The following is a 23,347-nucleotide window of genomic DNA, read 5'->3' as shown; positions in this document are numbered from 1 at the left end:
TCAAGCCATTCTCCTGCCTCAGCCTCCTGAGCAGCTGGGACCACAGGCGCCGCCACCACACCCAGCTAATTTTTGTATTTTTAGTAGAGACAGATTTCACCATGTTGGCCAGGCTGGTCTCAACTCCTGACCTCGAGATCTGCCCGCCTTGGCCTCTCAAAGTACTGGGATTACAGGTGTGAGCCACCACGCCCAGTCAGGAGAATGACTCTTAAGGACAAGGTGCAGAAATGGCTGGAGAGTTTCCCACCACCTCTCAGGAACAGGAGTAAAAGAAAGTAGGGAGAAAATCTCCAGGTGCAATTATATATTTCAAACATTACTTGTTTGCACAATAACCAAACACTGAGACAGCAGGCATCAGAGGGCCATGAAGTACAACACAACTCCCACTTCCATGCTTAAAGAGCTTTGTGAGAGCTGTGCCTGTCGAGGACGGGGGACATGTACTGTGGATTCCAGGAATGACACGATGTTAGCTGGCAGACACCTCAAAGATCCTCTGATCCCAACAGACTGGGAAGTGGGGTGGGAGAGTGGAAGGGGCTTTCTCAAGATCACACAGCGAGGGGGTGACAGACCAAGGGGCTAGAAGTTGGGTCCCCTGGATCTGGGCCACCTGTTCTCTATACTTCATCACACTGACTTCCACATTATTTGGATAGGCAGATCGGTCTCAGGAAGCCAGAGGTTGTCATGACAGCAAGGGCAAGGCATCATGGGAAGTTTGGGAGAGGTCGCTGGGGAATGTCACTGGCAGTTCATTCTTTTTCCCAACCAGGTACTATTATATGTTTCAAACATCACAGTGGCTGGAAGCAGTAGGGCAGGAACCGACAGGTGTCATCACTTACACCTGGTTCTTTGGGGACCTTGACATCAAGACTGACAGGTCAGATCTTTGGTCTCAGGGGGAGGAGTGCCAGCTCACCCAGAAGGCAGAACAGCCGTGCCCAGGAGAGGCAGCAGTGGGAGTCGTGAAGGAGAACCTGGGCCCTGTGCCAGCGTCCCAGCCCAGCTACCCAAGTAGAAGGTGGGGCAGCAACTTCTATGGCTGAATCGTGGGCGGTGGGTGCCCTGTCATATTGTCAGGTTTCTTCCCCCAACTCCATGATGTGAAGACTGAGGTGGTCCCTCCAAGCCCCACTCAGCAAGGAGGACAGGGCTGGTGGATCCTCCAGGGTTAGATGGGGAAATACAAGTGTTTCATTCTTGAAGGGGAAGCTGCACTTCTCCACGGCACCCCTGGTGGTGCCAGGGGTCACCACAAAGAGGCGGCAGAGCCATGGCCCGCCAGCCACTTGGCAGGCTGGTTGTCTGGTAAAGATTTTCAGGGCTTGGCACAGGACCCAGTCCTCAGTTCCTCCCATGTCCACCACCTCCACTGGTGCCCCCAGGCCTGGGAGGTGGAGGAGGTGCCGGGGGGGCATGTAGGTGTGAGTGAAGAGGAGTGTGTAGTGGGTGGGTGCGCTTGGGAGCACAGGGGCATGGACCACCTGCTCCAGGTACTCCAGGCCAGGCACCAGGCCCCCCTGATGCAGGCAGCCGAAGAAGAAGGCACCGAGGGCATTGAAGAGGACCACGGTGCCCTTCCAAGGCACAGGTTGGGTCTGTGGACTACAAAGCAGGACTAGGGGGACCAGGAGGGGAATCAGGAACCGAGCCTCCTGGTGGCTAAAGGCAGACAACAGGGCTAGGGGCATGAAGTAGAGGAGAAGGAGATAGGACCTGGGGCTGGACAGCAGGCTCCGGGCACCCAGTGCCCTCAGGAGGCCCATTTGTAAAGAGGCCTGGAGGCCAGCTTGCAGCTGTTGCCACGCGGCCTGCAGGGCCTGGGCATGCAGCACCCCAAAGAGCAGGAAGCCGTTGACTGCCAGGTGAGTGAGCCGCACATGCGTGCCATGCCTCGCCAGGTTTTGGGGATTCAGGTTGTAGTGCAAGAAGTTGACAGGTGTAAGGACAAGGGTCCTGGATGTAGCGGGGCTGGAGAAATACCAGCTGTCCATGGCCACAAACACCACTGCTGTGAGGGCCGCCCCAGGGAGCAGCACCAGGGCCTCCCGGGTCAGGGACTTCAAGCCAGGGTTTGTGGCTCCACGAGTGCCCCAGAGGTAGAGAGGGACCACAGCAAAGGCCAGAAAGGTGGGCCGGTTGAAGAAGCCAGCAGTCACGATGCCTCCAAGAAGCCAGCTGTGCCACCATGGACCCGGCACAGGCTCCTTGCATGTAGGGCCCCACATTACATGGGGGGATACCAGCACCAGCAGCCACGCGAAGAGGAGTCCCTCAATGGTGTTGGAGAAGGTCCTTGTGTAGAAGACCAGGGTGACGTAGGAACCAGAGAGCAGGGCCAGGGCATTCCAGCGATCCGCCCCCAACAGTGGGGCCAGGTGGTACACCACCCAGTCCAGAGCGAAGGAAAGGGCAGCGAGGAGGAGCCGCGGCCCCACCAGCAGCGCATAGCTACTCACCAGGCCAGGCCACGGCCCCAGCTCTCCCCAGAGCCTGAGCAGCCAGAAGGTAGAGCCGGAGGTCAGCAGGGGGAAGACCACTGTGCGGCAGGGGCTGCTGGGGTAAAACTCCCAGGGCCGGGTGGCCTGCACGCCCAGGATGTCCTCTGCAGAGAAGGAGAGGCAGGGCTGAGCCAGTACCAAGCTCAGGGATGTAGTGGGCAAAATTCTAGGATGGCACCCAGCATTTCCACCCCTTGGTGTGTGTGCCCTGCATAATCCCTGGGACTGTGCCCTGGATGGATTTTTCCCTCCCTCCCTGCCTTCCCTCCCTCTCTCCCTCCTTCCTTCTCTTCCCTTCTTTCCCTTCCCATTCCTTCCTTTCCCTTCCTCCCTTCCTCCCTTCCTTGCTGGGTCTCTGTCACCCAGGCTGGAGTGCAGTGGCGAGATCATTGCTCTTGCTGTGTTACTGAGGCTGATCTCAGACTCCTGACTTCAAGCGATTCTTCCACCTCAGCCTCTTATCGTGCTGGGATTACAGGTTTGAGCCACTGCACCTGGCCCCCAGGATGGAATGTACTCCTGTGATTAGGTTACGTCATACAGGAGCACTGACTGTAAAATAGGGAGACTATGCGGTGGGCCGGACCTAATCACGACAATATTTTAATAACAGAGTTTTCATCAGCTGGATGCAGAAGGGGCAGTCAGATTCAAAGCATAAGAAGGATTTGACATGCCACCGCTGGCTTAAAGATGGAAGAGGCCATTGGCTAGGAATGTGGGTAGCCTCTGAAAGCTAAGAGCAAGGAAACTGCACCGTAGGTTCCACAGCTGAAATGAACTAGATTCTGCTAGAATTAGAGAGCTTCCAGACAAGAACTCAGCCCAGTCCATACGCTGATGTCCACCTTGTGAGCAGAGAGCCCATGCCGCACTTCTGATCGTGAACTCGCGAATGGGTGCGGTTTTAAGCTGCTGGGATTTTGATGGTTTGTCACGCAGCAGCAGAAACAAGTGCAGGGGAGCTCAGAGGGCAGAGGGCAGGAGGTACCTCCCTGGGAGATGAGGCGGCTGTGTGTCCTGGGAAGAGTGTGTGGGAGGCGGGCAGGTAGGGGGAGGCCTAACCTCTTCTCAGGGTTCCAAGATCTCAAAAATCAGAGTCAGAGCCCCGTCTCTGATGATTGTTATCAGGAGATGGGGGGAGAGAAGAGGGGGAGGGGCTGAGCCATTGGGGTTATGTCAGAGGTGATTTATGTTTAGTCTTAAGATACTTAATTTTTTTGTTTGTTTGTTTTTTTTTTAGAGTCTCACTCTGTCGCCCAGGCTGGAGTGCAGTGGCGCTATCTCGGCTCACTGCAACCTCCACGTCCTGGGTTTAAGCGATTCTCCCGTCTCAGCCTCCTGAGTAGCTGGAATTACAGGCGCCTGCCACTGCACCCGGATGATTTTTGTATTTTCAGTAGAGATGGGGTTTCACCATGTTGGCTAGCCTGGTCTCCAACCCCTGACCTCAAATGATCCACCCACCTCAGCCTCCTAAAGTGCTGGGATTACAGGCCTGAGCCACTGTGCCCTGACTATGATACTTAAATTTTTTATAAGAAGAATATATCCAAGTAGTACTTACATAATTTAAGAAATACTTGCTGCCTGGTCTGTAACCTGTGCCAGAGCTCTGAGGGCAGGGGTGAGGGGGCAGCTCCACATCAGAACTCTGGGAGGGGTGAGGGGGCAGCTCCACATCAGAGCTCTGAGGGGGGGGGTGAGGGGGCAGTTCCACATCAGAGCTCTGAGGGGTGGGGGGTGAGGGGGCAGCTCCACTCCAAGCCTTGTTGTTCACAGCGTCTCCTGCTTGATCACCTGCTGGCTGTTTCGAGCTGATTAGACAGCCTGGGGATCATTCGGGTTCTTTGGTTCTGCTACTTATTTCTCCAGCCTTTCAGCTGTTTTATCTGTCTATGTTAGATGGTGAAAGGGAGGCAAAATCCAGGATCAAATCTATCTGGGTGTTTTTCTGGTTAAAAAAAAAAAAAACATGTGAGGGAAAGAAGATAAGCCTTTTAACTAAAAAACAAATTCACCTGTTGAGCCCTGTGGCAAAGAAAGCTGGTGCCTCCAAAATACCTATTCCCTCCTCCTTCCTTAGGCTCTTTTTTGAGACGGAGTTTCACTCTGTTGCCCAGGCTGGAGTGCAATGGCACAATCTCAGCTCACTGCAACCTCCGCCTCCTGAGTTCAAGCGATTCTCCTGCCTCAGCCTACCAAGTAGCTGGGATTACAGGCACCTGCCACCACGCCCAGCTAATTTCTTGTATTTTTAATAGAGATGGGGTTTTATGTTGGCCAGACTGGTCTCAAACTCCTGACCTCAGGCAATCCGCCTGCCTCGGCCTCCCACAGTGCTGGGATTACCAGCGAAAGCCTCCGGAGGCCACAGTGCTGGGATTACCGGCGAAAGCCTCCGCATCCGACCCCTTTGGCTCTTTAGCTGGGCACTTGCTCAGACAGAAAGACTACAATTTTTAGTTTCCTTAGCAGCTAGGTGTGGTCTCATGATACATTCTGCCCAGTGCGATAGAAATGGGCAAACAGCATGCGACCTTCAAAATATGACCTTAAAGAAAGAAGTAATGCCTTCTCCTTTGTTGGCTGGAAAGACTGCGTGTAGACTTGATGGCTGGAGCTCAAGCAGCCGTCTTGAACCATGAGGATGAAGCCACATGCCCATCACATCTGAAAGGCCTCAAGGCCTTTGGGTGAGATGGCACAGGCAAGGCAACTATCCTCAACTACACCACCTAACAGGCAACTGAGTGTCCCAGGTCCGGGTTCCCTCACCCCTCACTTGAATCTACAGAAGTTTCATCATCTCAGATCACAGCCCTGTGGAAGCTCTTGCCAAACACTGGGGAAACCCAGCTGTCAAAGTTTCCCACCAGGACGCCCAACACAGCTCTCATTCCCACCAACAACACAGCTCTCATTCCCACCAACACAGCTCTCATTCTCTCTCATTCTCAATAACCTGTATGGTTTGTCCAAGCAGGCGTACGTTAAAGAGACTGGTGGTTTTTTAGCATCACCCAGATGGTCAGTGTCACCACTCGGGAAGGAGATATGAAGTCCCCACGTCCAAGTTCTTAGCCCAGAGAGACAGGCTGCTGCTCTGCTTGTGAATTTACTACTCATCTGCACAGACATGCTACTCCCTCCCCGCAAAGTCTCCCGTCAGCTTCCCAACCAGACTCTGCTGCAACTTGTCTCAGCCACACATGTGGAGTTTTACCTGCCATCACCTCAGGTGACTGGAAGAACTCATCTGGGTGCACATAGCCCGTCTGCGGAAGGAGACACCACAGCACTCGGAGCAGGCCGAGGCCACCCCAAAGCACCCTGACTGCCATCTTCAGATCCAGTTGTTGCCAACACACCGGGCCCAAAACCTGGAATGATGTCCCAGCTGCTACAGATGCCACGCTGGATCCACAGATCTGCATCTGTTGAGGAAAACACTTGTTGGTTATCACGATGTAAATTACAATATATCCAACTGTCTGAACAAACTCAAAATGGATCTATCATTTAATAAAAATGACAATAATAATAATAGCTACTTTATACTAAATGCCCATTGACTGCCAGGCACTTGACATGCATATTTCATTGAATCCTTTCCACAGCCTGGGGCAGTGGGTCTCGGTATCCCTGTTTTACAGATGGGAACGGAGGCCTCTGGTGAGTAACTCGGTTACTTGCTGACCATATTTGCTAAGGAGTCTGATGGTTAGTTTTATGTGTCCACTTGACTGGGCTAAGAGATACCCAGATAGCTGCTAGAACATTATTTCTAGCAGTGTCTAGAAGGGTATTTCAGGAAGAGATTAGCCTTTGTTTGTCTTTTTTGGTTTGTTTGTTTGTTTTGAGATGAAGTCTTGCTCTGTCACCCAGGCTGGAGTACAGTGGCTCACTGCAACTTCCACCTCCTGGGTCCAAGTGATTCTCTGCCTCAGCCTCCTGAGGACCTGGGATTATAGGCACGTGCCACCACCCCCGGCTAATTTTTGTATTTTTAGTAGAGATGGGGTTTCACCATGTTGGTCAGGCTGGTCTCGAACTCCTGACCTCATGATCCGCCCACTTTGGCCTCCCAAAGTCCTGGGATTACAGGCGTGAGCCACTGCGCCCGGCTGAGATTAACCTTTGAATTGACAGACTAAGTGAAGAAGATCAGCTGCACCAGCGTGGGTGGGCACGATCCAACCCACTGAGGGTCTGAATAAAACAAACACGTGGAGGACGGGTGAATCTGCGCTCTCTTCAGCCGGGATAGCTGTCTTCTCCTGCCCTCAGACACCAGTGCTCCTGGTTCGTGGGCCTTCAGACTCTGTGTCTCACACCAGTGCCCCACAGCCCACCTCCCCGAATCAGGTTCTCGGGCAGTCAGACGAGGCCTGGGAGTTACACTGCAGGCTCCTCTGTTTCTAAGGCTCCCGACCCGGACTGAATTAAATCACCAGCTTTCCTGGTTCTCCAGCTTGCAGGTGTCAGACTGTGGGACTTCACCAGCCCCCATAATTGCATGACCCAATTTTCATAGTAAATGATACGGCCAATTCCCTATTATTTCTGTTTATCTGGAGAACCCTGACTTATACAGGGTCTAAATATGACATTTGCCCAATGTGACATTTGCAAGAAGGACTAGGGTACCCAACAAATCTGGGTCTTGCCGTCCCATCCTGATCACCAGCTCCTACCCACTTTCCTGACAGGGGACAGAAGCAGTAGCCCCGCTGGTCAGTTTTGCAGTGTTCTAGGAGTCATTCCTGGGGATTCAGCCTACAGCTTGATCACTCAGCACTTCCAAAGGTTTTGTAAGCAGCTAATTCCCTATATTAACTCCGTTTTGCATAAAACATTTAGTTGTTTGCAAACAACAACAACAAAAACAATGCAAGCTGGCTTCAACAATTCATCATGTTGCCAGGCGTGGTGGTGCATCCCTGTAGTCCCGGCTACTTGGGAGGCAGAGGCAGAGGATTGCTTGACCCCAGGAGTTGAAGGTCAGCCTGGCAACACAGCGAGACCCCCATCTCTTAAAAGAAAAAGCAGGAAACAATTCATCATGTCACATAAAAAAGCAGCCAGGCTTGGTACTGCCAGGGTCCCTTGCCGCTTCTCAGGTCAGCCTTGATGCTGCCTTTCTCTCTGTGTGGACATAATCCTCAGTTCCAGCCATCCCATCCAGACATGCCAACACTGAGAAGTGTCTGTATTTTTGAGGCTGTCTCTTTTTAAAACAGGTTTATTGAAATATAATGAATACACCATGCAACTCATTTAAAGTGTACAATTCAGTGGTTTTTGGTATATTCGTAGGCAGGTGCAACCATCAGCACAGTCAATTCTAGAAATTTTCATCACTCAAGAAGAACCCCATATCCTTTAATTCTGTCAATTTTAGTTCATTTGTGAAGCTATATTATTATATTTGTAGAAGTTTATGATTGTTATGCCTTATTGGAAAATTGAATATCTTATCATTACATAGTTATCTTTTAATCTCTAGTTCTGTTTTGTCCTAAAATGTATTTTGCCTGATATTAATTTGCTATACACACTTTTTGGAAATTCAGTATTTACCTGGTACATCATTTCCCACTCTTTTCGTTTCTTTCTGTTATTTTTATTATTTTTTCCAGATAGTCTCGCTCTGTTGCCCAGGCTGGAGTGCAGTGGTGTGATCTTGGCTCACTGCAACTTCTGCCTCCTGGGTTCAAGAGATTCTCCTGCCTCAGCCTCCCGAGTAGCTGGGACTACAGGCGCCTGCCACCATGGCTGCCTAATTTTTGTATTTTTAGGAGAGACAGGGTTTTGCCATGTTGGCCATGCTGGCCTCGAACTCCTGACCTCAGATGATCTGCCCACCTCGGCCTCCCAAAATGCTAGAATTACAGATGTGAACCACTGCACCTGGCCAATTTAGTGTTATTATTGATACATTTATTTCTACCATCTTATTTTGTGTTCACTTTTCTTGTTTTTTTAATTTTTTTTTGTCCTTTCTTGCCTTCTTTTGGAATAATTTTTCTTCTCTTTTCCCTCTAAAAGTTTGGAAGTTACATATACTCAGTTTCCAATATGCTATAAAATGCCATATATTATCTAATATTTTAGTAGTTAGCAAACTATGTTGTGTGTCTTCACTATGATGATTCTGGGTGCACACTTCTTTTTATTTATTACAGTTGAAAATTTTTTGGCTTCTCAAACCTGTGGATTAGGACCCTTTGTCATTTATAGAAAGTAGTCCATTAGACTGTACGCTGCTGATAAAAACCTGTGGATTAGGACCCTGTCATTTATAGAAAGTAGTCCATTAGACTGTACGCTGCTGATAAAGGCACACCCGAAACTGGGCAATTTATAAAGAAAAAGAGGTTTAATGGACTCACAGTTCCACGTGGCTGGGGAGGCCTCACAATCATGGTGGAAGGCAAAGGCACGTCTTACATGGCAGCAGGCAAAAAGCAAATGAGAAGCAAACAAATGAGAAGCAAGCAAAGGGGGTTTCTCCTTATAAAACCATCAGATCTTGTGAGACGTATTCACTACCATGAGAACAGTAGGAGGGAAACCACCACCATAATTCAATCAACCTCCACCAGGTCCCTCCCACAACACATGGGAATTATGGGAGCTGTAATTCAAGATGAGATTTGAGTGAAGACACAGCCAAACCATATCATAGACCTTCTCAGTCTATCTTCCATGTCTCTTTAAGTTCTATTTCATATTTTCCATATCTTTAGCTCTCTTGGCTATATGTCGGGTAAGTTCTGTTCTATCTGCCATGTCTCTAATAATTTCAGCTGTATCTAGATGTTAAACCTGTCTCTTGAGTTTTAAATTTCAGTTGTTATATTTTTCATTTCTACAAGTTGTTTGTGTTTTTCCACATCTGCTTGCTCTTTTGTGATATTTTCAAGACTCTTTTATTTATTAAATGATATCAAACATACTTGTTGGATATACTAGGTTTGATAACTCCAGCATCTAAAGTCTGGGTCTGAATCCGCTGTCTTGTTTCTACTGGATCTCACTCATAGTGCCCTGTTTATTTGTATATTTAGTGAATTATTTTATTTAGGGGCTGCTCATTTTCTTTGGAATATTACTGTGGGAATTCTTTGAGGTCAGGGATGAAGGCAAATTTCTGAGTTCCACTTGAAAGGATTTACACTTGCTTCTCTCAGGTAACTGTGGGAGCATTACAAGCCTAGGACCATTTCTAATCAAATTTTTGGCTCCAGGTTTGTGTGTGTGTGTGTGTGTGTTTGCTTATCTTTTAGGAAGGGGGACAGTGCCTGGTCATGTAAATTCATGAGGGCAGGCTCATGATTACAAATTCTGAAAGGAGATACCCCACCCCCAGCTCAATTTGATTAGCATCAGGATCCAACAAGGGCAGTTTTCCTTTCAGTCCCATAGGGATGGAATAATTTTTTTCTTTCTTTTTTTTTTTCCGAGACAGAGTCTTGCTTTGTCGCCCAGGCTAGAGTGCAGTGGCGCGATCTTGGTTCACTGCAACCTCTGCCTCCCGGGTTCAAGCAATTCTCCTGCCTCAGCCTCCCGAGTAGCTGGGATTACAGGCACCTACCACCACGCCTGGCTAATTTTGTATTTTTAGTAGAGACAGGGTTTCACCATGTTGGCCAGGCTGGTCTCGAACTCCTGAGCCACCTCGAACTCCTGAGGCGTGAGCCACCGTGCCTGGCCAAATTTATTTCTTAGGCCACTCTTATGTTGGAACTTGGCCCTCTGGAGTCACAGTTTCAGGGGAGTCTCCTGTTAGGCTTCCCTCTTGGCGGGCAGTAGGCTTTATCTTCCATCCTGCTAGTCCCGAGAAGCTACCAAGTTCTGAAAACCTAATTTGCATAACCCAACTTTGAGGGTATCTACCAAAATAGTTTTTTGTTTCCCAGCCTTTACAGTACAGTAACACACCCTAAAAGGAGATAGGAATAGTGGAAGGGGTCCCTGCTGTCAAATGGCAAGCAATGTAGGGGCCTGAAGTGGCCAGTGGTTTGCATAATGCGGAAGCCAAGGAGGCTCTCAAATTCACAGTTTTATATGTGTCCTCAAGTCCAAATCTGGCTCCTGCGCTTTGCATACCTCTCTAAGTCCCTGTCTTCATGCCCAAGTATTACTTACGTTTTATTAGGCTTACATACTATTTTATCCAGCATTTTAGTTATTTTCAGCACTTTATTCTTTTTATAATTCAAGGACAACTTTCCACTTGTGTCCTGTTTAACAACCTTTATTTTTTTTTTTCTAGTCATAAACATAATACAAGATTGTTGTAGAAAAAGTAAAAAGTGCAATAAGCCAAAAGGGGAAAACAGAAATTACATGCAGTTCCTATCACTCAAGAAAACACTGTTAGGCCGGGCGCGGTGGCTCAAGCCTGTAATCCCAGCACTTTGGGAGGCCGAGACGGGCGGATCACAAGGTCAGGAGATCGAGACCATCCTGGCTAACACGGTGAAACCCCGTCTCTACTAAAAATACAAAAAACTAGCCGGGCGAGGTGGCGGCGCCTGTGGTCCCAGCTCCTCGGGAGGCTGAGGCAGGAGAATGGCGGGAACCCGGGAGGCGGAGCTTGCAGTGAGCTGAGATCCGGCCACTGCACTCCAGCCTGGGCGACAGAGCGAGACTCCGTCTCAAAAAAAAAAGAAAGAATATACATCGGGCAGAAGGAATAACGGTTCCAGACACAGGATCTGAGGCGGAAGTAGGAATAAAGAGTAAAAAAGTTGGTCATTAAATGAGAGACATCTGGAAGGTGGAAGTCAAATAAATGCCATCGTCCTGCTGCTTTGACTGTTTTCTTCTAGCAAGTAAGGCATAGTGATGGATACAGTTTCTGAAGTAGTATTCCATGTTTATTCACCGGCTTCCTTGGGTACTGTTGACAGGCGGCTGTGGTGCTTTGGCAATGGCTTTCCAACCCTGAGTCATAAATAAAGTGCTGTGTTCTTGAATGTAATAGTTCCAGTGTTGGTCTCCTGAGTCCCCACTTTCCTGACAGGGGACAGAAGCAGTAGCCCCGCTGGTCAGTTTTGCAGTGTTCTAGGAGTCATTCCTGGGGATTCAGCCTACAGCTTGATCACTCAGCACTTCCAAAGGTTTTGTAAGCAGCTAATTCCCTATATTAACTCCGTTTTGCATAAAACATTTAGTTGTTTGCAAACAACAACAACAAAAACAATGCAAGCTGGCTTCAACAATTCATCATGTTGCCAGGCGTGGTGGTGCATCCCTGTAGTCCCGGCTACTTGGGAGGCAGAGGCAGAGGATTGCTTGACCCCAGGAGTTGAAGGTCAGCCTGGCAACATAGCAAGACCCCCATCTCTTAAAAGAAAAAGCAGGAAACAATTCATCATGTCACATAAAAAAGCAGCCAGGCTTGGTACTGCCAGGGTCCCTTGCTGCTTCTCAGGTCAGCCTTGATGCTGCCTTTCTCTCTGTGTGGACATAATCCTCAGTTCCAGCCATCCCATCCAGACATGCCAACACTGAGAAGTGTCTGTATTTTTGAGGCTGTCTCTTTTTAAAACAGGTTTATTGAAATATAATGAATACACCATGCAACTCATTTAAAGTGTACAATTCAGTGGTTTTTGGTATATTCGTAGGCAGGTGCAACCATCAGCACAGTCAATTCTAGAAATTTTCATCACTCAAGAAGAACCCCATATCCTTTATTTATCACCTCCCATCCTCGTCCACCACCCCAGACTCTGGAAACCACTAATCTACTTTCTGTCTTTATAGAGTTCCCTATCTGAACTTCCATATGAATGAAATCATAAGCTCTGTGTGGGGAAAAGAAAGAGAGATCAGACTGTTACTGTGTCTACGTAGAAAAAGGAAGACATAAGAAACTGCATTTTGATCTATACTAAGAAAAATTATTCAGCTTTGAAACGCTGTTAATCTGTAACCGTAACCCTAACCCTGTGCTCACAGAAACATGTGCTGTATTGACTCAAGGTTTAATGGATTTAGGGCTGTGCAGGATGTGCTTTGTTAAAAATGTGTCTGCAGGCAGTATGCTTGGTAAAAGTCATCACCATTCTCCATTCTTGATTAACCAGGGACACAATGCGCTGCGGAAAGCCACAGGGACCTCTGCCCAAGAAAGCCTGGGTATTGTCCAGGTTTCCCCCGACTGAGATAGCCTGAGATATGGCCTTGTGGGAAGGGAAAGACTTTACAGTCCCCCAGCCCGACACCCATAAAGGGTCTGTGCTGAGGAGGATTAGTGCAACAGGAAGGCCTCTTTACAGTTGAGATAAGAGGATAGCTTCTGTCTCCTGCTCATCCCTGGGAATGGAATGTCTTGGTGTAAAACCCGATCGTACATTCTATTTACTGTTAGGAGAAAACTGCCCTATGGCTGGAGATGAGACATGCTGGCGGCAATACTGCTCTTTACTGCACTAAGATGTTTACGTAAAGTTAAACATCAACCTAGCCTACGTGCACATCTGGGCACAGCATCTTTCCTTAAACTTATTTATGACACAGAGTCTTTGGTTCACATGTTTTCCTGCTGACTCTCTCCCCACCGTTACCCTATACACCTGCCACATCCCCCTCGCCGAGATAGTAGAGCTAGTGATCAATAAAGAATGAGGGAACTCAGAGACCAGTGCCGGTGCAGGTCCTCACTTGCTGAGCGCCGGTCCCCTGGGCCCACTTTTCTTCTTCTATACTTTGTCTCTGTGTCTTATTTCTTTTCTCAGTCTCTTGTCTCCACCTTGCGATAAATACCCACAGGTGTGGAGGGGCAGGCCCCCTTCAGTCTGTAGGCCTTTGTGGCTGGCTTCTTTCACTTAGCAGAATGTTTTCATGGTTCATCCGTGTTGTAGCAGGTATCGGTACGTCCTTACTTTTTATGGCCAAGTGCTATTCCATTGTGTGGATATACCACATTTTGTGTGTCCATTCATCTATTGATGAACCTCTGAGTTGTTTCATGTTTTGGCTATATTGTAAACAGTGTTACTATAAACTTTTGTGCACAAGTTTATTCGTGGACATATGTCTTCATTTCTCTTGGTATATATCTAGGAGTAAAGTCCCTGTATCCTGTGGTAACTCTATGTTTAATCACTTGGGGAAACTTCCAGGTTGGTTTCCAAAGTGGCTGTATCATTTTACATTCCCACCAGAAATGTGTGACGGTTCTGACCAACACTTGTTATCTGACTTTTGGATTCCAGCCATCTCAGTGGGTGTGAAGTGGTATCTCATTGTGGTTTTGATTTGCACCTGCATTTCTTTTTAAGATAAAGGAAATCTTTTCCAGAAGTTCCCCAGCAGACTTTCTATCAAGTGCGAACAGAACTGCACCAAGTACACGTTCCCAAACCAGTCACTGGCAAGGGAAATGAGATTACTGATGAAGACTCACCTCCTGGCTTGGAGCTGGGACTGTGGGAGCTTACCTGACAACAGGTTCTGTCAGGAAGGAGGAAGGAGGCAGAGGATCAGCTGTGTGGCTGCTACACGTGGCTTCCACGGGCTCTCACAGCTTTCCTCCTCCTCTGGCCATTTGTTCTTAGACTCCTTTTCCTGTATCCACCCCTTAAATGTCAATGCTCCTGGTCTTCAACGTCCTCCATGTATACTCTTTTTGGATCATTTCATTTGTTCTCATGGTTTCCATTTCTACTTGATGCCTTCTGAAATTGCTTCTTTTCTGAGCTTCAGATTTACTGATAATAATAAGGGATAGTATAACAATAATAACAGCACTACCATTTTTTAATTTTTTTGAGATGGAGTCTTGCTTATTGCCCAGGCTAGGTGCAGTGGCACAATCTCGGCTCGCTGCAACATTTGTCTCCCAGGTTCAAGCAATTCTTCTGCCTCAGCCTCCTGAGTAGCTGGGACTACAGGCATGTGCCACCATGCCTGGATAATTTTTGTATTTTGAGTAGAGATGGGGTTTCACCATTTTGGCCAGGCTGGTCTCAAACTCCTACCTCATGATCTGCCTGCCTCGGCCTCCCAAGGTGCTGGGATTACAGGCGTGAGCCATCACACCTAGCCTAGCACTGCCATTTATTAGATACATATTACCTTCCAGGCTCTGTACCTTATTTAAGTATCACAATAAGTCTATAACCCTATCCTTTTTTTTTTTTTTTTTTTAAAGACAAGGTCTCACTCTATCACCCAGGCTGGAGTGCAGTGCTGTGATCTCAGCTCACTGCAACCTCTGCCTCCCAGGCTTTAGCAATCCTCCCACCTCAGCCTCTATAAACCTATTCTTATCCCTGTCATAGAGACAAATGAACAGGCTTTTTGCAAAAGGTAATGGAACTAATAAGTTGGTGAAGCTGGAAGTTGGACCCAGTCTGCTTGACTCCAGTGCCCTGCTCCACTGCCTGTTAGGCTTCTGTACCTACTTCAAACACAAGGCAGCCCAACAGAACTCATCACCTTCCCTGGAACAAGCCCTGTCCCCATGCTCCCTGCAGCAATGAGGGAACTACCATGTATTAGTGTCCCAAACTCCTGGTACCAATTTACTGCGTTAATCCCTTCTCACATTGCTCTAAAGATCCGCCCAAGACTGGGTGATTTCTAAATAAAGAGGTTTAATTGACTCCCATTCTACATTGCTGGGGAGGTTTCAGGAAACTGACAGTCATAGTGGAGGGGAAGCAGGCACCTTCTTCACAAGGTGGCAGGAAAGAGTGTGAGTGGAGGAAATGACGGATGCTTACGTAACCATCAGATCTCAGGAGAACTCCCTCACTATCATGAGAACAGCATGGGGGAAACCGCCCCGTGATCTGATCCCCTGCCACCAGGTCTCTCCCACAACGCTTGGGGATTACAATTCAAGATGAGATTGGGGCGGGGACACAAAGCCTAACCAGTCATACCATCTGCCCAATTTAGTCCAGAATCCCATGGACTATCTCCCTCCTCCGTTGTCCCTTCGCTATGTAATGCAAACGTTGCTTGCTAATTATTCCTTGAACCCAGTTCTTGTTTCTCATTCTCCACTGTCATTATCTGAGTCCAGGTATGCTGTGACTGGTGTACATGTGCCTGGGATTTCTCAGCCTTAGGGGTGGCTGGCTGTGCAGAATCTTCAGACGGCTGGAGCCCCTGGGTTTGTTGTTTCCATCTGCAAACAGCCCCCTCCTTTGTTAACCAGTGTGTCATACAACAGCAGTCATTTTCGTGTATGAATAATGAGGGAGATGCTAAGAAGCGTGACCTGGAGTAGACTGCACCGCCACCCACCTCTCCACTTTCCCTCTCACTGCATCCTTCCTCCCGACTGCCGCAGAGAGAGGTTGAATCGCTCCCCTGTGAGAAACTGCTGGGTGGAGGGCCATCCCCTCATCACCCCCAGGACCAGGTCCACATTCCTTCCTGTGGCTGACAAGGCCCTCCACGGCTTCCAGTGTCCCCTTCCCACCTCCACTCATGTGTCTGTGAGTAGCATTCGGTGCTCCAGAGACATCACGCCTTTCTGCAGCCTTCTCCTCTATACTGTGCTGTTTCTCACCCCAGTTTCTTGGCTCACATGGTTTCACTTGCTTAATATGCTAATAACATGGAGGTTAAGACCGGCGGTGGCATCAAGTAACCCGGTTCAAGTCCTTGCTCTGTCACTTGTTCGTGGTGAAAGCACTCAATCTCTCTGAACCCCAGTTTATACCTCAGCTGTAAACCAGTACCTATCTCAGGGCTGCTGTGAAGATGAAATGAAGAAAATACGCAGACGTAAGTGGTTGCTTTCTTTATCCATTTTGCTTAACTGCCCTAACCCCCAAGAAGCCTTCCCTAACCCTCCCTCTGAAGGACCCTATGCAAAACTCTGCAGGCGCCAAGCATTGACAGTTGTCTGATTATTTTCCTGCCCTGCTTGGCTGAGGTCTCCCGGGCATGGAATCCCTTTGAGATTCATCTCAGGCCCTCGAGTCCAGCCTGGGCGGGCCCACTACGGCCTATCTGTTAAGGTCAGAGCAGGAGGTCTTCCGGAGAAGGTGGTAACATACTGGGGCATCGACCATAACAATAACAAACACGGAAGCTCTAGGGAACACCCACCTGCTGGAGGCTCTCCAGTCTGAGACCCCACTGGAGGAGCTTTCCATGTGGCTGCCTCTAGCCTTTTATCCCAGGGGGCAGAGCCAACGCCAAGCGTGGCAATGACTCACCTTAACCTAATCAGGATGCAGCCTGCTCATTCATTCATTCATCCATCCATTCATTCAGAGGGATCTATCAGGGTGCCGGTCAGGCGCGGGTCCAAATCCTGCATCTCCAGCGGCCTCCTGGGGGTCGGTCCTCGGGAGGGCTCGTAAGTGGAAGGCTTTAGAATGAAGGGACAGGGCCGAGTCTTGGACTGTGGGGAAAGAGGAGCGAAGGTTGACAACCACGCCGACAGGGGCATCCCGCGGGCGTGTGTGGGAGAATGTGTAGGGCAAGCAGCAGGGAGAGACCATCTCGGAGACAGGGGAACAGCCAAACAGAAACCACTGCGCTGGGCGCGGGGGGGAGGCCAGGAAAGACAGCACATCTGGGGCGGGAGGAGAGGAGGGGAGGGAAGGGAGTAGAAACACTGCTCCTGCCAGCCGTGGGTGATGGGGACACGTGTCCAGCTCGCTGAGTCCAAGGGCCTGGGCCTGCTTTTGGTGCCTCATGTTTCTCCGGCGCCCAGCTGTGTGCACGAACCCTGTCTGCTCCAGGGACAGCGGTGAACGAGCACCGTCCGGAATGGCAGAGCCATCGCGTGTGGCTCATTCCAAGAAAGGTCCCTACCTTCATATATAAACTTCCTAACAAAGCTGCTGGGTCACGGCTTACGGGAGAGGGCGGCGGGCCCAAGGTTCGGCCCCTTTCTCTGAATCTGGCATTTGGAGCAGGCTTTAGGACTTCGGGAAAAGCCGGGCCCCTGTGCAACCACCAAAGGCTGCTTCTCCCGCCCTCAGGGCCAAGATCTTGTTCCAGTCCTCCAGTCCTCGGGGTCTACTCCAGGGGTACAAGGTGAGAGTGGCCCTCCAGAGTACATTTGCCTTTTGGTGCTGCATTGCATCCTCACTTTGACCCTGAGGGCTGCAGTAAGCGCTGCAGGGTGCTCCACCTTCAAGCATGGGAAGATCTGATGCTGGCCGCCTTCTTCCTCCGGTTGCCTGAAAGGGCCCGTGTTTCTCCTTTGCTTCACAGAAAACGCAACACATAACATTAAACACACATAAAGAGAGTGAAAGAGAGCAAGGCATCTTCATCAAGGAGGGCGCACCATTTAACAATCCGCGACCTTGCAGTGCGCCTCTGCAAAGTGGGGACTCCGCTCTGTAGCAGGAGATGGGGGTGTTAAGGATTTTGAAAGTGGTTCCCAGTTTTCCGAGGCAAAGGTGTCTGGGGCTGACGAATGACTTTTGAGAAGGAATGATGAGAAATGTCCTCATTACAGAATTTTCCCGGCCACACTGTGAGTCCCAGGCAAAGGCCCCCTGACCACCAACCGGAGCGCTGGGCGCTTCCTGGCAGGGTCGCTTTGCCTTGTCCGCGCCCCCACGCCACCCCTGGGCCAAGGGGCCATCCTCTCATCCTGGGAGTGCTGGCCTGGCCCGTGGTGCAGCCCCCAAGGCCGGGAGCCGAGATTCTTCTCTGCTTCGGGCTCAGCGCTTTGCAGCGTCGCGCAGTTTCTGCTGCTCGCCCTGTTCCTGTTTCATGCCTGGGGGGACTAAGACCCAGTGCGGTTATGGGCCTCCCTGAGAACACCCGCCGCTAGCAGAAGGGGATTCAACCCCAGGCCTCAACCTGGGCCCCGACCATGCTCTGGAGTGGAGTTTACCCACGGCTGCCCTTCCTGGGCGAATGGGACCGCTGCCCCCGTCCCCCTAGGTCCGGGGAGGGTCAGTGTTCCGAGCCAGCGGTCCCCGGCCTAGGGACAGGTGCCCGCGAGAACGTGGGGGCGGCCCGCAGCTCCCCTGCCCGCCTCCCTAGAGGCTGGGCCTGCTGGTTTCCCGGCTGCGCGCAAGGTGGGAACGGAGCCGACTGCGGTCCGCTCGCCCTCCCCGCACCCGCTGCTCTGGGGCCGCTGGGGCTGCGCACCGACTCACCCGCGCGGCCTCCGGGCTGCGCCTGCAGCGCTGGCGGCGTCCTGCCCGGCGGGGGCCAGGGTCCCAGGCGGCCCCGGAGGCGGCGGGACCGGAGGGCGGAGGCGAGGCCGTGGGAGCGGCCGGGCGCGCCTCAGCCGCGCGGAGACTGGGGCCACCGCCGCCCGCACCCGGCCGGCCGGGAGGGAGGAGCAGCGCGGGCGGGGCCCCGTGTACGTCCCCGCGCTCCCGCCCGGCCTGGCCCGCGGTCCCGGGGCGAGTTGGGGCCACGCTGGGGAGGGTCCCGGGGGCGCCGCTGTCCCTCGGGCCGGGCAACGCCAGGCGGGGACGGGTCTCTCCCCGCCGCGCTCGGGCTCCCTCCCCGGCTTCCGCTCCTCGGCGAGCCGCGCCTGGGAACAGCCTTTCAGCGCCAGGGGCTCCTACACCAAAACCCAGGCCACACTTCTCTGGTTCGGGGTTCTCCGTGGCGGGGAGCTCCGCCGCCGCCGCCCCGCTTCCACACGCGGACCTGGAGTGCGGCCCACGGTCCTGCTTCGTGGCCCGAAACGCCTCAAAATGGAGTCACTCATGACAAGTGACTGGGCGCACAGGGAGGCTGCCGAGCCCCGCAGTGGTCGGCGGGTGTGGGGCGTTCCCAGGCCTGACAGGCGAGTGAAGTCGCGAGGAGGCTGAGAGAACAGCCGCGACCCCCGCAGGACGCCGACCGGGGCCCACGCCCGCAGGCGCCGCTCCGAGCGGACCCCAGGGCCTCTCCCTGCGCGAGAGCGGCGTCCGCGGGGAGGCGCGCCCGGGAGGGGTCGGCGTCGGCGCGCGGGGCAGGCGCGGCGGTTCGCTCTCCTCAGCCTGTGCCTGTGGGGTCGGCCGGCTGGTCGCGTGGGGGCGCCTCGTGCATCCAGACATCCAGGCGCTCGGTGGGCCCCGAGCCATCGTGGAGGCGCCCGGGGTCGGCACAGCGAGGCTGACGGGACCTGACAGGCCACGCGGCGCCGGGAGCAGGCTCGGGTGACCGGGCGCCGGCCGTGCTGCCCCCCGCGTTCCGCAGGCGGGGACGGGCGACCGGCCCTAGGGGGCTGCAGGGAGTCCGCCCCGTGGACGGAGAGCCACGGCCCAGGAGCCAGACTCCCTCCCGGGACGGGGCGCCAGGACGCGCGGGCACCCATGTCCCACCCGGTGGCCTCGCGCTGCGGGCTGCCCGGGGGGAAGACGGCGCGCCAAGTCCCCTCCCCAAGCAGGGGGAAGACCGCGCCCCGCGGCCCCGCGCCCCGCAGGGGGAAGACGGCGCCCCGCGACCCCTCAGCCTGAGCTTCCTGCCCGCGCCGCCGGCCCGACGCTGCCCCCTGGCGGGAGAGCGCTGCAGGAGCCCCGGGGAGGCCGAACCGCAGGGCCAGACCTCCCCGCCGCCCCCGACCCCGACGCCGCTCCCCAGGGTCCGGAGCCGGATCGCCCTCCATGCCCCATAGCAACCCTCACATTAAAAACGACGAGTTTATTGAGATATGAGTTATGATATACATACGATAAATACCAGAAAATTTAAGTACAGTACATGGAAGTATGCAATTCTATGATTTTTTTCTGTTATTTTTCAGTGACAGGGTCTGTGTCGCCCAGGCTGGAGTGCATCCACTACACCCAGGTCAAGCCAGTGGACCCAACCTCCGACCTTCTGGGACCAATCACTGCAGGCGGCTGAAGCACCCGCCACGTGGACTGTGGACAGACCTAAGAACAACCCCTTAAAACTCACCCTGCGCTGGCAGCATAGCTCACTGCAAACATGCAGTTAGGTAGTCTAACCCTAACGTTAGTCGCCCTAGTGGCCGCTGGAGAAATCCCAGCTCTTAATCCCTTTGTCTGGAGATTCTGGCTTTATGAAAACCAAACCCACCCTGGGCAACCTCATAAGCCCGGGAAATTATTGGCCAGTGCTGATTCCCCCTCCTCAGGGTGCAATAGCCCAATTCTACTAAATTTTACTGGTTTTCAAATAGCCAAACCTATGGCACCAATAATATGCTTTGAGTTTGATCAGACTAAATACAATTGTAAACACTATTGGTGGCACCAAAATGCCGGCTGTCCTTATAACTATTGTAACATCCATAGATCCCGTTATTGGGGAGAGAAAGAACAGTTAGATACTAAGTGGCCCTTCCATCGTAGACGGGATGGAGACTTTTCATATACATGGATAGTCAGAGACCCCTGGAACTCCCGCTGGACCACGCCTCAACATGGGGCTGTATACTACTCCTCCTCCTCCACATGGCCTAGCAGTCACCTCTATCTGTGGCGAGGTCTAGTGCAGGTACTGCCCCTGGTCCATGGAAATATCCAACGACAAGAAAACAGACTAACACAAGACTTACGTCCTTTCTCCTGGTTAAAATTATTACAAGAAGGACTAGAACTTGCTAACCTTACAGGACTTCATAGCCTGTCTGGCTGCTTTCTGTGTGCCACTCTAGGGCGTCCACCGCTAACCGCTGTCCCTCTGCCATGGGGATCCTCTACCTCTGCCCAAGCTAACAACCTCCGAAACCTCTCATATGCCCCTATCCTTAACGTGCCCCTATACCTAAACCCCAGTCAGGAGAAGTTTCCCTACTGTTTCTCAGGAACTAATTCCAGCCTCTGCAACATCACTGCAATGCCCCCTAATATCACCCTAAGGGCTCCGCCGGGCATATTCTTCTGGTGTAATGGAACATTATCTAAGAACCTATCTAGTCCCTTTGTTACCAACCTACTGTGTCTTCCTGTCACATTAGTTCCCCGGTTGACTCTACTAACTGCCAGCGAGTTCCTGGGGTACACCGGTAACTGGACTAGTACTGCTATTCACCCAGTCCCTAGACCGAGACCTGCACGAGCCATATTTCTCCCCCTCATTGCAGGAATCTCCCTCACCTCATCCCTCATTGCGGCCGGACTGGCAGGGGGAGCCCTAGGTCACACCCTCATAGAAAGCAACAAGTTATACCAACAATTTGCCGTTGCTATGGAGGAGTTGGCTGAGTCCCTTGCCTCCCTTCAGCGACAGCTCACGTCCCTAGCTCAGGTAACTTTGCAGAATCGGAGAGCCCTAGACCTACTCACTGCTGAAAAAGGTGGTACATGTATGTTTCTAAAGGAAGACTGTTGTTTCTACATAAATGAATCAGGGCTTGTAGAGAACCGGGTCCAACAGTTACGCAAGTTAAGCATAGAAGTAAAAACACGACAGTTTGCTTCTGCTGCAGACCAATGGTGGAATTCCTCTATGTTTTCCCTGTTAGCCCCCTTCCTTGGACCTCTGCTGTCTACTATTTCTGTTAACCGTAGGACCTTGTGTTAACAGAATTTTACAGTTTGTCAGGGAAAGGTTTGACACCGTACAGCTCATGGTCCTCAGAGCCCAATACCAACCTGTAAACGCTGAAACAGAGTCAGACTTATAAGACCCAAGATTGGCTCTAGAGGTACCTGAGAAAAGGGGGAAATGAAAGAAATCAGGCACATTCCTCAGCCCCGGGCTCAACACAAAGCACATTCCTCAGCCCTGGGCTCAACACAAACAGGCCCAGTACAAACACATCCCACCATATATCTCTCAACTTCCTGAGCCCAGTACAAACACATCCCACCATATATCTCTCGATTTCCTCAGCCCAGTACAAACACATCCCACCATATATCTCTCAACTTCCTGAGCCCAGTACAAACACCACCTGGAAAAGTCCCCAATAAGGACACAGCCGTTTGTGGTTTTACTGAAAGCGCGGGAACCAATAGAAAACTGCTAAATATATAACTTAAAATGTAAACCAATTGTAATGCTGTAACCAAAAGAATTCCCTTGTTCCTCTGTAACTTTACGTATCTTATTTACATCGGGCTATAAAAAGCAAGCACTCGCATTGTTCGGGGCCCTCTTGTATGCTGTGGAAGGGAGGGACCAAGTTCCAACTTGCAGTAAAAGATCCTTGCCGCTTGGCTTTGACTCTGGACTCTGGTGGTCTTCTTTGGGGAACAAACGGTCTGGGCACAACAATAGCACAGAGTTTTCTTTTTTATTTTAATGAACTTCCTTTAAGGCAAGTTTTGAAACTATTACTTTATTTATTTATTTATTTATTTATTTATTTATTTATTTGAGATGGAGTCTCACTCTGTCACCCAGGCTGGAGTGCAGTGGCACGATCTTGGCTCACTGCAACCTCTGCCTCCCAGGTTCAAGCAAGTCTCAGCCTCCCAGGTAACTGGTGTCTGGCTAATTTTTGTATTTTTAGTAGAGACAAGGTTTCACCATATTGGTCGGGCTGGTCTCAAACTCCTGACCTCAGGTGATCCACCTGCCTCGGCCTCCCAAAGTGCTGGGATTACAGGCGTGAGCCACCGTACTGGGACTGAAACTATTACTTGAATATCCTGCTGTAATGGTTCCACTAACATCCTCTGTTCTTTGGGTTTTGTTTTTTGTTTTTGAGACAGGGTCTTTCTCTGTCACCCAGGCTGGAGTGCAGTGGTGAGATCTCAGGTCACTGCAGCCTCGACCTCCTAGGCTCAAGCTATCCTTCCACCTCAGCCTTCCAAGTAGCTGTGGCAACAGGCAAGTGCCACCACTCCCGGCTAACTTTTGTATTTTTTTGTACAGATGGGGTCTCACCATGTTGCCCAGGCTGGTCTGGAACTCCTGGGCTCAAGCAATCTGCCCATCTTTGCCTCCCAAAGTGCTGGGATTACAGG

General features: G+C 51.3%; 1 protein-coding gene and 1 long non-coding RNA gene across 4 annotated transcripts; one reads left to right on the top strand and one right to left on the bottom strand.

Annotated features, from left to right (window-relative positions):
• Positions 1-292: 292 nt before the first annotated feature.
• PIGZ (phosphatidylinositol glycan anchor biosynthesis class Z) lies at positions 293-18,774 on the bottom strand. Of its 3 annotated transcripts, none has more exons than XM_009202020.3 (5): positions 18,623-18,774; positions 16,712-16,899; positions 8,909-8,961; positions 5,740-5,950; positions 293-2,617 (listed from the first exon to the last, which is right to left on the bottom strand). In XM_009202020.3, the coding sequence occupies exons 3-5, from the start codon at positions 8,939-8,941 to the stop codon at positions 1,089-1,091; spliced, it is 1,773 nt and encodes a 590-aa protein (XP_009200284.2). In that variant the 5' UTR covers positions 8,942-8,961; positions 16,712-16,899; positions 18,623-18,774; the 3' UTR covers positions 293-1,088. The 3 variants fall into 3 exon arrangements, 2 of the variants coding, with proteins under 2 accessions (XP_009200284.2, XP_021790754.2); XM_021935062.2 differs by lacking the exon at positions 18,623-18,774 and adding an exon at positions 17,596-18,609; XR_644373.4 differs by lacking the exons at positions 293-2,617; positions 5,740-5,950; positions 8,909-8,961; positions 18,623-18,774 and adding an exon at positions 14,503-16,239 and having other exon boundaries at positions 16,712-18,616.
• On the top strand, positions 949-6,023 carry LOC110742681. Its single transcript, XR_002520662.1, has 2 exons — positions 949-1,033; positions 5,500-6,023. It is a non-coding gene; the product is annotated as an uncharacterized LOC110742681 (long non-coding RNA).
• Positions 18,775-23,347: the final 4,573 nt, after the last annotated feature.

The sequence above is a fragment of the Papio anubis genome, chromosome 2 (assembly GCF_008728515.1).
Source record: "Papio anubis isolate 15944 chromosome 2, Panubis1.0, whole genome shotgun sequence".
Lineage (NCBI taxonomy): Eukaryota > Metazoa > Chordata > Mammalia > Primates > Cercopithecidae > Papio > Papio anubis.
This window is presented reverse-complemented; position numbering and strand designations above follow the sequence as displayed.